Below are 13368 nucleotides of genomic sequence, written 5' to 3'. Positions count from 1 at the left end.
AGCAGCTCAGGTCTTCCCTAGCTCTTCCACCTCATGATGGGTAGTGACTGCTAGGGAAGTCTTGATCATCCTAGCCCTCCAAGAAATGTTCTGAATAGCATTGCATCTTGAGCTCACTATAATTTGAACAAGCAAAGATGTTCTATGCCTGTGGTCTGAAACCTGCCACCACAGCTGGATTCTCTGCTTTCAGAGACCAGGGGAGCAGTGACTGAAGCTCAGACTACACACAGCACTTCAGACAGACAAATTAGGAGGGAAAAGAAAACTGAATCTGTAAACTCGGGAAAAACTGGTGTATCTTTTGAGGTCCCAGCCATTTGGAGAAACTCTGACACTGAAAAAATAAGGAAGAACAATCTAACTCCTCTCTCAAACGCTGCCATTCTAGCTGAGTGTTGATTTTTTCTTAGAAAAACAAACTTTGGGTCAACAAGGAAAGATCACGAGGTGGGAGGGTGAGTGGGTGATTCACCTCATGGATCTCCCTGGCAGCTCTTGTACTTCCTTGATCAATCTGTATATAAGAAGTGTGCTAGGCACCTGGGACACCACTTCTCGGGGACACATCGCCTTCTGTTTTCTCCAGCATGCGCTTGCTCCAGTTCCTGTTCAGGGCCAGCCCTGCCACCCTGCTCCTGGTTCTCTGCCTGCATTTGGGGGCCAACAAAGCTCAGGAAAACACGTGAGCCATGCCCTTCTCTTCCCCACAAAAAAAGCCTTGAAGGGAGGGCTCCTCTCCCAATCTGGAAATCTACATATCTCTTTCTGAGAATTTCTTTCAACTTCCCAGAACTCTAGTCCCAGGAGCTCCCATTGACCTCCTGCCAGGTTCCACTTCTGTCCTCTTAGGAAGCCCCACCAACTCCTCTCACATTTTTGCTGGGTGTTTCTGCATTGCCAGTGGAGATAAAGCTCCAAATGTACCTACAGGCTATAATTAGTAGTTAGTCTTCATCTAACATGCTGGTCCATATCTTGTTCATAATTTATACCTTTGTTCAGATTTCTGCTCAGTGAACTTAACCTTCTCACACCTTGCCTCCTAGAAGAGAAGCATAACAGATCTGAGTTCCAACGGCAGCTTAGGGCAGCTTTGGCAGGACTGGCTAAAGGACCAGAGGTCCTGGGCCCTGCCCTGTGGTCTAAGATTGAGCTAGACTGGCAGCTTAGACATTCTTCTTAACCTGAAGTCTGAAGATGAATATGAGCACCTCTTGCTCTCATGGGTACTGGGACCTGAGAGCACAGGTTCGGAAGTCAACTTATTGAGAACACATGTGTGAAGGAAGCAGAAAAACTGGAGCAAGTAAAATAAAGTAGAAAATGGAGCCAGGGGTCTGGGAAAAAGCAGCGATACCCAATCTAGGGAGTTTTCTCTATAGCAGTAGGGTTTACAATGCTGGGTTTCTGAGTTGTGATCTTGGAGGTACTCTCTGTGGCATGGCCAGATATCCTGTCCTGGAGGAAACTGTTTTGACAAGCTGATGTAATGGAGGCAAGTGTCCCAAGAAACCCTGCGTGGGACAGGTTCAGATCCCACCCCCTCCCCACCAGATGACAGTCAACTTAGCCCTGAAGGGCAGCAAGGTATTCAAATAACCTATGCTAATTAGGGTTATCAACTATCCTGATTTGCCCAGGACTTTCCTGGTTGTAGCATTGAAACTCCGCCCTCCCCTGCCACCTCCATGGCCCATTCTAGAAAAGACCTCAGTCCTGGGTAAACTGAGATGGTTAGTCACTCGAGCTAAGCTGGTCATCCTATCTATCTGAAACTCATATACAAATGGGAGAGATTTTGAAGTTATTTAGGTATTTATACCCCTTTCCTGTGCACTGGGCACTATAGCAATTGGCACCCAAAAATAGAATCTCTCTGAAATCTAAGATGCTTTGCCCCAAGAAAATGGGGCTATGAGACACTGTGGGCTAAGAAACTCAATTCCCTTCTATCCCACACAATAACAAAGGTCCGTAGCCAAAAGTTTCTAGGAAAGAGAAAGTAACTCTCCTGGCCCTGAACCCAGTCCTCATTAACTGAAGAAGAATATCCGACTATTTTATTTGTCTCCATTTCCTTTCCCTTTCAGTTTGTGGTGTATGGTCTAAATGTAGAGTAGTATCTAAAGTTCCCAAACATGGCCATAAGTCCAAATTTCCTGAAGAGCTAAATAAATACAAATTCCTAAACCCTACCTAGGGACCAAAGAAGGAGGATCTTCAAAGATGCTCTTACAAATACCTCCAGTGCACTGAGATGTTTGCTGGGTTTTTTTTAAATGTTTATTTTTTTTATTTTATTTTTCCATAAGTTACTGGGGTACAAGTGGTATTTGGTTACATGAGTAAGTTCTTTAGTGGTGATGTGTGAGATTTTGGTGCACCCATCACCTGAGCAGTATACACTGTACCATATTTGTAGTCTTTTATCCCTCACCACCCCTCTCCCACTCTTCCTTCCAAGTCCCCAAAGTCCATTGTATAATTCTTATGCCTTTGCGTCCTCATAGCTTGGTTCCCACATATCAGTGAGAACACACGATGTTTGGTTTTCCATTACTGAGTCAGTTCACTTAGAATAATAGTCTCCAATCTCATACAGGCCACTGCAAATGCTGTTAATTCATTCCTTATTATGGCTGAGTAGTATTCCATCCTCTCTCTATATATATATAGTGGATAGACTGTATATATATATATGTATGTGTGTGTATATATATACACACCACAGTTTCTTTATCCACTCGTTGATTGATGGGCATTTGGGTTGGTTCTGCAATTTTATAACTGTGAATTGTGCTGCTATAAACATGCATATGCAAGTATCTTTTTTGAATAATGACTTATTTTCCTCTGGGTAGATACCCAGTAGTGGAATTGCTGGATCAAATGGTGGTTCTATTTTTAGTTCTTTAAGGAATGTTCACACTGTTTTCCATGGTGGTTGTAGTAGTTTACATCCCCACCAGCAGTGTAGAAGTGTTCCCTGATCACTGCATCCACACCAACATCTAGTGATTTTGATTTTTTGATTATGGCCATTCTTGCAGTAGTAAGGTGGCATCGCATTGTGGTTTTGATTTGCATTTCTCTGATCAAGAGGTTTGCTGGTTTAATGTGATTCTGTTCCTAGAAAATTTTCTCCTAATAATGACTTGAGCTCTCCTACTCAGTAGACAACCACCAGAGCCTATAGGATGTTATCAGAAAATGGCGTGTGGTATTGTACTTTTTTTCTTTTTAAAAACTTGTTTTTGGCCAATGGAAGGGAAGAAGATGCTCGTTGATTGATGGGCAGTTGGGCTGGTTCCATGATTTTGCAATTGTGAATTATGCTGCCATAAACATGCATGCGTAAATATCTTTTCTGAATAATGACTTCTTTTCCTCTGGTACATACCCAGTAGTGGGATTGCTGGATCAAATGGTAGTTCTACTTTTAGTTCTTTAAGGAATCTTAAAGTAAGGTGTCCTAGTTGTTTTATTAAACAAAACTAAATCTGTGCGAAGTAACCAACCCAATCAACACACGAAAATTCCAGGGGATTCTGATGCTGAACAATTGATCCAAGCCCTGTAATTTCCCTCCCTTGCCCATCCGGTGCCCTTTCCCCTGTTCATGGCTCCCCCCTCACTCAAAGATTGGTCTCTGATCTTGGTGTTCTGATTCTCTCTTCCCACAATCAGTCGGAGGATCATAATACAGAATTTTGAGATCCCCACGACAGCAAATCGAGATGAGGAAGTCACTGCAGTGCTTCAAGTTAAAACAGAATTGAAAGAATGCATGGTGGTAAGTAGAGGACTGGGGGCATGACTTCAAAAAAATAATTCAATTCCTTGATTATAAATATAATTTAATTAATCTCTCACTTTAATAATGTACAGTGTACTTAAGAAAACATTCTCATATATGTTATGCTACTTGAGACACAGAACAACTGTGGGAGCTTGGGACAGATGACTTCTCATTTTCCAGATGAAGAAATTCGAATCCAGAGAAGTCTAGGATAAATAAGAAAGAAAGGAAGAAGGAATAGGAAGTGAGAAAGAGGGAAAAAGAAAAAAAGTGTAAGAGCTAGTGGAGAACGGGTTAGAGTCCTTCCAAGGTCCTGAGCATGTTTAGTTTAGGATGGAGGGAGAGGAGAAAAGAAAGTGGCAACTCCACACCATAGGTTGAGGTGGGTGGACAGAAGAGAACATGCAGGATGTGACTCCTCCTCTCCAATAAGCACTGAGTGACTCTACTATCCTCTTGACTTCTTCTGCTCCTTTGCTCTGGGTCGCCAGAAGTTGACTCTTGTTCCAGCCTCCCCATCCTGACAAGGAGCTCGTACTCATCTCCTCCTTTTCCCCAAGTTCAGAAGTTCAGTCTCTGAACAAGGTCAGAGGTTTTCAAATGGTAATGTGCCTAAAACCCACTCGGGGATCTTGTTAAAATGTAGAGTTTCATTTAGCAAGTCTGGCGAGAGATTAGAGCTTCTGGGCTTTTTTTTTTTTTTTTTTTTTTTGAGACAGAGTCTCATTCTGATGCCCAGGCTGGAGTGCAGTGGCGCAATCTCGGCTCACTGCAACTTCTACCTCCCGGGGTCAAGCAATTCTTCTGCCTCAGCCTCCCAAGTAGCTGGGACTATAGGCGCATGCCACCACGCCCGGCTAATTTTTGTAATTTTAGTAGAGACGGGGTTTCACCATATTGGCCAGGGTGGTCTCGAACTCCTGATCTCGTGATCCACCCGCCTCAGCCTCCCAAAGTGCTGGGATTACAGGCGTGAGCCACCGTGCTTGGCTTCTGGGTTTTAACAGATGCCCAAGGCACACCAAGGCTATGCCCAAAAGACCACATTTTGAGCAGCTTGGGATTAGAGCATTATCCCTCCTGTCTAGCTGCCAAGGACCAGAAGTAAAAGAAACTTATGCAGTTATTAATCCACAGTGAATCTTCCCTGGGACACTGGTTGTGTGTCCTTTTCCTAGTCATTGACCTCAGGTGTCACAAGCATGCAAACTGCCCCCACTACCTTTGTTCTAGGGCCAAGACCCATGCATCCCCCATCTCCCCTACTCCCTCCCCAGACCCTTCGTGAAGGACACCCTCTATCAGGCAGCACAAGTATTTCCTTACAACATAAGTTTCCTAATTCAAACGAGACTTAAGGACAATGATTACATGGAAAATAACATTGAGAGCATGAAGACTGCTATTCAGTCAACTGCATTCTAGAAATATCCCCACACCTGTAAAGAAAAATTCCTGGTCAATGAGCAAAGAATATCACAGCTGCTTTGTCAAATTTTTCTATTTTCAGTCCAAGAATCTGAAACATGTACCCTAATTTGGGGTAGGAGTGAGGCTGAATCATAATTTTTCAACTTTGTATTTTGTTTATCACAAGCACAGGTGAGAATGAGAATAAGAACATGTACATAATGTGTACATAAAATTTTTGTGAAAATGGTGGTTTCTGGTGGTAATAGTTAATGGTAGTGGTAGGTATAATAAGATATGTTTGAATCAATAAAATGGCATGTGACATAATTTTGTGCTTTTGTGATTAATCAAAGTATGCTTTTAAGAACCATGCTAGTACTCTAAAATAAAGCAATCTTTTCAAAACCCACCTAAGCACAACTAAAAGGGTAAGAAATCCTCAGACTAACTGACTTTGCAAACTAGAAATAATTTATGGGAAAGAAAATTTTGTTAGTTCTAGTCAACAAATTTTTATTTTTGGCTTCATTTTTCAAAGTATGACTATTTCTAAATTTTTATTAAAATATATTTATGTAACTACAAAATTCTTACCACCTAATCCTCATTTTCTATCATTTATAATGTTTTTTGTAACTGGATTTTTGAAAAAGTTAGGCTCGTATTTATTTATTTTAGAATTAGCATAGTATATACCTACAATCGTATATTTGAATATAAAGATTGCATAATCCTTTAAAGCTGAAGGAAACTTGTGGCAAAACACAATGCTTAAACATTTTTGTGCTACAGGCCATTTTGTTGGTTTCATGAAGTCTATCAAACATTTATCAGAAAATTGCTTCTAAATGTATGAAATGCATTGGATTACAGAGAGAAACTACCACATTGAGTAACAGTGACTAACTTATACAAAACAAATTTGTGATGTAGTAACATATGTGTTCCTTTAGCCACACATTAGCTGGGAAAGCAATACACTTAAAATATAGAGGAGTTGAATTTTATTTTATGAACACATTATCTGTGTGATGAATGTTGTTGCTTAGCTTGAAGAAGTACATTAAATTGCACTGGTCTTTGGCAACACTTCCCACGTGCCATGCTGGGCATGCAATGGATTCTGATCTCTTGTATAAGTGGTGTAAATTCTGATTCATGAAGATATGTTGTTGCGAATGTAATAGCAAGGTAAACAAAGACGGGCACAGTGGCTCATGCCTGTAATCCCAGCACTTCAGGAGGCCAAAGTTGGCGAATCACCTGAGGTCAGGAGTTTGAGACCAGCTTGGTCAACATGGTGAAACCCCGTCTCTACTAAAAATACAAAAATTAGCCAGGCATGGTGGCAGGTGCCTGTAATCCCAGCTACTCAGGAGGCTGAGGCAGAAGAATCGCTTGAACCTGGGAGGCGGAGGTTGCAGTGAGCCGCATTTGTGCCATTGCACTCCAGCCTGGGCAACAGAGTGAGACTCTGTCTCTTAAAAAAAATCAAACAAAAAAAAACAATGAACAAGGCACGGCCAGGCTTCTCTAAAGAAACACTAGGATTCTCCAAGGCATTCTGAGTGAAACTCCAAGGGTGAGAACACCTGAATTTACTGTTTGGGGCTGAAAGGCTACTTGGTGCAGAGTTGCCAGGTAGCTGAGCAAGCTGCAGGAGATGGGCAGACTGGCCCTGGGCCTCAGTCATGACCATGAGCCAGTCTGATAACTGCCATACATTCAAGGTAGTGTATGCAAGCAATATTTCGAACCTCTGAATCTGTACAATGATATGTACATATCTATGCTTCTCCTTGTGATAAAATCACACATACTGCCAATGGCACTGTGGTTCCTTGACGAATTCATAACTGAAGGAATGCTGAATTTCAATTAGAGGTTAGTAATAAAGATGCATTTTTTCCCCTGCCTGAGTTCACAGACTCACTGGGTGCTATCCACAGATCCCTCTGGTTCTATGGACCCCAGGATAAAACTGCTGTATTAAACGTTAACTGGACAAAATCTTCTGACTCCACTGAAATTTATATATACAATAATCTGGGTCTTGAATTGCAAAGCACTCAAGTTAAAAAGAAATTTACATTCAAGATGTCATTTGCTTATCTAACAGCCAAGTTGGTAGTTAATTGTTTCCATCTCACAACTGAGGAAAGTAAGAGTGAGAGGCCTAACTCTAATCACCAAAAGTCAACAAGTCAGAGAGGAGCACAGCTGGGGCTTGGTCACAGCTCCGACAACAAGGCCTGACATCGGCTCCTACACCCAAGTGGCCAGGCTGCTGTCTCACCAGGTCTCAGAGTTAATGTGATTGCAGGTCGATTTAAAGCTCTGGCTGGTGACTAAGGCAAGCCTGCTCCCCAGCTGGACAGCTGCCCTGGATGAGCTCTCCTTGCCCTGTGGACTCACTTGCAACTCTGTCTCCTCCTGAGCCTCTCCACACTGCTAAGGCAGGAGTTTGAGGGCGTTGGGAGGGAAAACCTTCTGACCTAGACTTTGGCTCCTGAAATGATACTACAACAGTAGACTCCCCCTTGCCCTGGGCCCACCTCCACCCCCACTCTTCTCCTCCAACTTCTCCCTCTCTTATTTTTCCATCCCTTACCCATTCCCTAGAATAACAATGAGTTCCCCCTCCCACCTTCTCCTCACCAGGCTAAAGTTTACCTCACTAGTGACGTCCCTGTGGAAGGTACATTTAACTACAAGTATACTCGCTGCCTATGTGACGATTATCCAAATACCTACTACTGGGACTTTCATACGAACAGTAAGTACAGAAGTTGTCCAAGGAAGGAACTACCCACCAGCCACCAGGGAGGAGAAACTATAAACAGAAACATGACAGCAAAACCAAGCAGGACTAGGACCTCAGGGCAGAAGGACAGAGGGGAGGGAGGGAAGAGCATGGGGAAAGCAGATAGGGAAGGCACCTAGGTTCTAAGACAGAGGCACTGTGTGCAAAAAGTTGATACGGGAGACAAATTTGCAAAGGATTTGGGGAAACTGAACCCCAGGAGGCAGATGCCTGATATGAGTAGAAAAGACAGGACATGGCTGGGGTGTCTGAGAGATGATCTCTGTCCCCGTCTTTTTCAGGAACTGTGCAAATTGCAGCCGTCGTTGATATTATTCGGGAATTAGGCATCTGCCCTAATGATGCTGCTGTAACCCCCATCAGTAAAAACCGGTTTTATACTATTAAAACCCTAGTGGTAGCATAATGGAAGTCCAGTCTGTTTGCCACATCCAGATGATTTCCTCTAAGGAAACCTGGCTGGAATTTCTGTTGTGGTCTATAAAATAAACTTCTTAACACGCTTCTCCATGTTCTGTTGTATCTCCAAAATCTGCCCCTGAAGAACCCCAGATTATCTGAAATTTCTAGAACATTTGTCTTTCAAAGAACCTTTACTGAGGAGATTGTACAGGTTCTCACTGCCCACTGGTATGAAGAGGGAGAGAAGAAGAAACTGGGAAGAGGAGCTATGCTCACAGAGAGGAAAAGCAGTGGTCCTAAAGTTCACGGTAGGGCGCCACCAAGCCTCCCTGTTGCTTGGCCTCTCTCCATCCCACTGCCCTCCAGCAATGGCTCAGATCCCAGAAGACAGGAGTCCTCTTGTGTGCTGCAGAGTCAGGATGGAGTCCGTGGCCCCCTAAATGAGCAGTAGCATTCTATGCTATTCTGTTGCTTGTTTTCAATGGATTGTGACACTCAGAGATATCAGGGTCCTGTGCAGCTCTGCCTAAGGAGCTCAGGCATAATAGAGGAGTAAAGGGGCAGAGGGAGCCCTGAGGGGCTTCATCCCAGAAGGCCAGCCCACAGAAGTGGAATATGAGCAAGGATCAGGTGTATAAAGTGGGCAGAGGGCATTCTGGTAGATAGGACAGCAGGAACCAAGAGCCCAAAGCATGAAATAGTGGCTTGTTCAGCACAGGTAAACACTTTCATATTGGGCAGGATTAAGTATACGTGGAAGAGTTAGAAGCAGATCTGGCAAGAGGACAGGAGCAAAATCAGGAGAGGCCAAGCGAATCTGGGCAAGAAAGTGGGACTATATCCCCTAGGCCAATGATCCTAAATGCGAATCAGAATCCAGGGCAGGGAAATGTAATCATTGGAAAAGATCATTTTTATATTAATTAGGATTGTAACATTGTGAAACAGTAGAGTTACCTGACCTCCCTCGCAGGACATGCAACAGGGGTGTGGCTCATCTGTTCAGCTGCTCAAACCTCTTAGAGGAGGAGGAGCACACAGATGGGCAGGTGCAGGAGCACAAGTGGGAGTGTGTTACAGTGCGCTCTTTTAGCCTTGCCGTCTATGGACAGCTTAAGTGTTAACCAGCTCAGTGGACCCTCTCTCTGCCTTTTTGCAAGGGCAGAGGGCTAGCGTGACAGCTTTCTGTATCCCAAGTTCTTGTCTAGCATCGCAGAAGAATCGGGTCACACATGAAATTTAAGGATGGTGAATGCGGGGTTTTACTGGGTGGTGGAGGTGGCTCTCAGTGGGATGGATGGGGAGCCAGCCAGGGGATGGAGTGGGAAGATGATCTTTCCCTGGAGGTTGGCTGTCCAGTGGTTGATTCTCCGTCCATCCCCAGCCGAACTCCTCCCTACGTTCAGACACTCCTTCCCTTCTCTCCTCTGCTGTGCTATTCTGCCATTCATCTGCTCATCTGCTCATCTCCTGCTGGAAATCCTGGGGTTCAGGGTTTATACGGGTACCGGATAGGGGCATGATGAGCCAAAAGGCAATTTCTTGGGCTCAAAAATAGGAATGTCTGTTCTCATTTAGGGCCGCAGGTTTCCAGGTTTGAGGGTGGGGCCCTTGCCAGGGAACCCCCCTCTTCTACCCAGTATTTCTCTGTGTCCTGTCCATATCAATTGATCATATGCTTAACACGCACCAAAAATGTGAATAATTTTATTTACATGCTTTATCACATGCCCTGTTTAAAACAATAACAGACATTAAATATTTATTCACTCAATAAATATTTATTAAGTACCTACATGTGTCATTACCTGCTTTCAGCACTTGGTTTTACAGAAGTAAATCAGGAATTTTTATCCTGTTCTTAAAATGCTTATATTCTTCCTGGGAAATAGAAAATAAATATGTATATGTTATTCTTACCTTTATTTATGGGAAAACTGAGATGAGAGAAGGTAATTAATTTGCACATAGCCAGCATGTGGCAGAGCCAAGATTCGAACCACACAGGTCGCCTGGAGAGACCATGCTCCTAACTTCTATACTACCCGCATGTACTCCCTGACAGTCTCCTTTAGGCCCCTGAAAAGCCTCTACCAGAGAGCATTTCAAAATTGCAAATTTTATTTCTTCTATAAATTATGTGAACACCTATATCCACCTTGATGTTTTGTTTTGTTCTTTTTTGGTTTCTTTTTTGAGACAGTGTCTCACTCTTTTACCCAGGCTGGAGTGTAGTGGTGTGATAACGGTTCACTGCAGCCACAACCTCCTAGGTTCAAGTGATCCTCACACCTCAGCCTCCAGAGTAGCTGAGACTACAGGTAAGCACTACCTCACCTGGCTAATTTTTTTTTTTTTTTTTTTTTTTTTTTTGAGACAGAGTCTCCCTCTGTTACCCAGGCTGGAGTGCAGTGGCTTGATCTAGGCTCACTGCAAGCTCCGCCTCCCGGGTTCACGCCATTCTCCTGCCTCAGCCTCCCGAGTAGCTGGTACTACAGGTACCCGCCACCACGCCTGGCTAATTTTTTGTATTTTTAGTAGAGATGGGGTTTCACCATGTTAGCATGGATGGTCTCGATCTCCTGATCGGCCTCCCAAAATGGTGGGATTACAGGCGTGAGTCACCGTGCCCAGCCTTTTTTTTTTTTTTAGAAGAAATAAGGAAAAACAAAAATTTTAAAAAAAAAAAAACTAATAAAAAAATAACAAATTCAGCCAGGTATAGTGGCACACACTTGAAGTCTAGCTACTCAGGAGGCTGTGGAAAACAAAAAACAAAACAAAACAAAACAAAAACAATAACAACCACCACCAGCTTGGGCACTTTGACTCTTCCTTGTTCCAAATAAGAGACTATGCCTGTCATGGCTGCCTGGTCGATACATTTTCATCCTTTTAGAATAACATGTAAAGCCTTAAAATTCTCCGCAAATGTAACAGTTGCCCAATAAATGCTTTGTTTCATTATGTGAATTAATTAAGGCTGAGAAATGCAACATAATGAGTGGAAGGTTAAATTTTATAAGGTTGATAGTCCTGCTACAGAATTGGTAACAGCTAGTTTCACCCTGTATTACCATTTGCTTCCTATAGCTCTCAGCCAGACATTTTCCATTTCAGGGGAAAGTTTACTGAGTGGGTGTGACAGGGAATATTTATGAAATAAATCAAATTTTTCAAAAGTAACTCCTATGATAAAATGTGTTTACATTTGTTGGGAGCAACATGAAATAGCATCTGTATATGGAGAGGTCTGGAAAGAAGAAGACTGAGGAGTTTAGGATAAACAAAAAACAATGTCAGTGCCGGGCATGGTGACTCACATCTGTAATCCCAGCACTTTGGGAGGCCGAGGTGGGAGGACCACTTTAGGTCAGGAGTTCGAGACCAGCCTGGCCAACATAGTGAAGCCCTGTCTCTACTAAAAATACAAAAATTAGCCAGGCGTGGTGGCACACACCTGTAGTCCTGACTACTTGGGAGGCTGAGGCAGGAGAATCGCTTGAACCCAGGAGGCAGAGGTTGCAGGGAGCCAAGATCACACCACTGCATTCCAGCCTGGGCTGTAGAGTGATCCTCTGTCTCAAAAAAAAAAAAAAAAAAACCACTAAAAATACAGGAAAAAAGAAAACAAATAAAAAACCTCAAATATAAAACAGTTACTAGGAGACAGAAAACTTTAATTTTTATTCATCCAAGACATAAAAGTGATAGAGATGGAGCAAGGAATGTTGAATAAATCAATGACTACTATAGAGTCATAAGGAGAGATAACTAGTGATGACTTTCATTTCTGGGTGAATGGTCAATGACCAGAGAAATAGATATATGGGAAACTTCTGGAAGGATTTGTAAGAAATTAATTACTGTGATCATCTGTTAGAATTAAGGCATAGATGACTTCATAGTCCTCTATACATTATTTCATTATTTGATTTTATAAAAAATAAAGTTAACCCAAAAATTAATGAAAAATGCTAAAACTGAAAAATATGATAACTGCAATTAAGAACCCAATAAACGGTTTTAATAGCAACTCTGACAAAGAAAATTACATTTAACACATCATATCATGTGCACCATTTTATTTTCAAATGGTCGCAATAAGACTGATAGCTGACTTGAAAAACAGAAACAATGTGAGCCAGAAAAAAATAGGATGATATCCTGAAAGTGTTGGAAAAAAACCTGCTAATCTAGAGTTTATGTCAGTGAAAATACAGATAAAAATGTCTTTAAATATTAAGAACCTTCAAGAAAATTCTGTACTTAAATTATTTAGTTTAACTTATACAATATTTGAACTCATTAGTTTTCACATTTTTTTCTTCATTCCTTGCATAATTTATAAGAATGTAGTTTACAAGTATTTAAAAGTCTTAAATCTTACAGATGTTGTGAACGTATTAAAACAGGCCAAATAATTAACAATCTTATTTGAAACAATAAAATTGATCACTTCCATATTAGTAAGCTTTATTTAAAGAATATTGAAATATTGCTTTGAATCAGTTATTTCTGTCTTGGAACAAATTTCTAAAACCAACTTGAGAGGCCACAGCCAAAAATCTAACTGAAAGAAAAAAAAAATCACCTGAGCATACAAGAAGATACTTGACTTCGCTCTTAATCAGAACTGTGAAAATCTAAACTATACTGAAATGTTTTTCACCTAACTGAAAAAAGACACATAAAAATAATGTTTTCTGTTGCTGAGACTGTGGGAAAATAGGTCTTTCAAACGTTTCTCATAGATGTGCAAAACTAGTATAACACTGCAAAGACTGATCTGGCAAAACCCATCAAATTTGCAAGTATATTTCTCCTTAGTCCAGCAATTCTAATTCTGGGAATTTATCCTGCAGATAAACCTACAAGCATACAAAATTATTTATGAAAAAGGTTATTCATTACAGCTTATTTGCAA

At 41.9% G+C, this 13368-nt stretch overlaps 1 protein-coding gene across 1 annotated transcript; it reads left to right on the top strand.

The window, feature by feature from the left end:
* The first annotated feature begins 577 nt into the window (after window positions 1-577).
* On the top strand, window positions 578-8549 carry PIP (prolactin induced protein). Its single transcript, XM_003896753.5, has 4 exons — window positions 578-685; window positions 3691-3796; window positions 7877-7991; window positions 8321-8549. The coding sequence occupies exons 1-4, from the start codon at window positions 591-593 to the stop codon at window positions 8443-8445; spliced, it is 441 nt and encodes a 146-aa protein (XP_003896802.2). The 5' UTR covers window positions 578-590; the 3' UTR covers window positions 8446-8549.
* Window positions 8550-13368: the final 4819 nt, after the last annotated feature.

Source organism: Papio anubis, chromosome 4, assembly GCF_008728515.1.
Source record: "Papio anubis isolate 15944 chromosome 4, Panubis1.0, whole genome shotgun sequence".
Lineage (NCBI taxonomy): Eukaryota > Metazoa > Chordata > Mammalia > Primates > Cercopithecidae > Papio > Papio anubis.
Note: the sequence above shows the minus strand (reverse complement) of the source record. Positions and strands in the feature narration are given on the sequence as shown.

What these genes read in the sequence shown, in the direction of transcription:
- PIP (XM_003896753.5), top strand. Translation starts at nt 591, where the DNA reads ATGCGCTTGCTCCAGTTCCTGTTCAGGGCCAGCCCTGCCACCCTGCTC. An exon ending in AACAAAGCTCAGGAAAACAC is followed by an intron (nt 686 to 3,690) that starts GTGAGCCATGCC and finishes TCCCACAATCAG; the next exon opens with TCGGAGGATCATAATACAGA. An exon ending in CTGGGACTTTCATACGAACA is followed by an intron (nt 7,992 to 8,320) that starts GTAAGTACAGAA and finishes CGTCTTTTTCAG; the next exon opens with GAACTGTGCAAATTGCAGCC.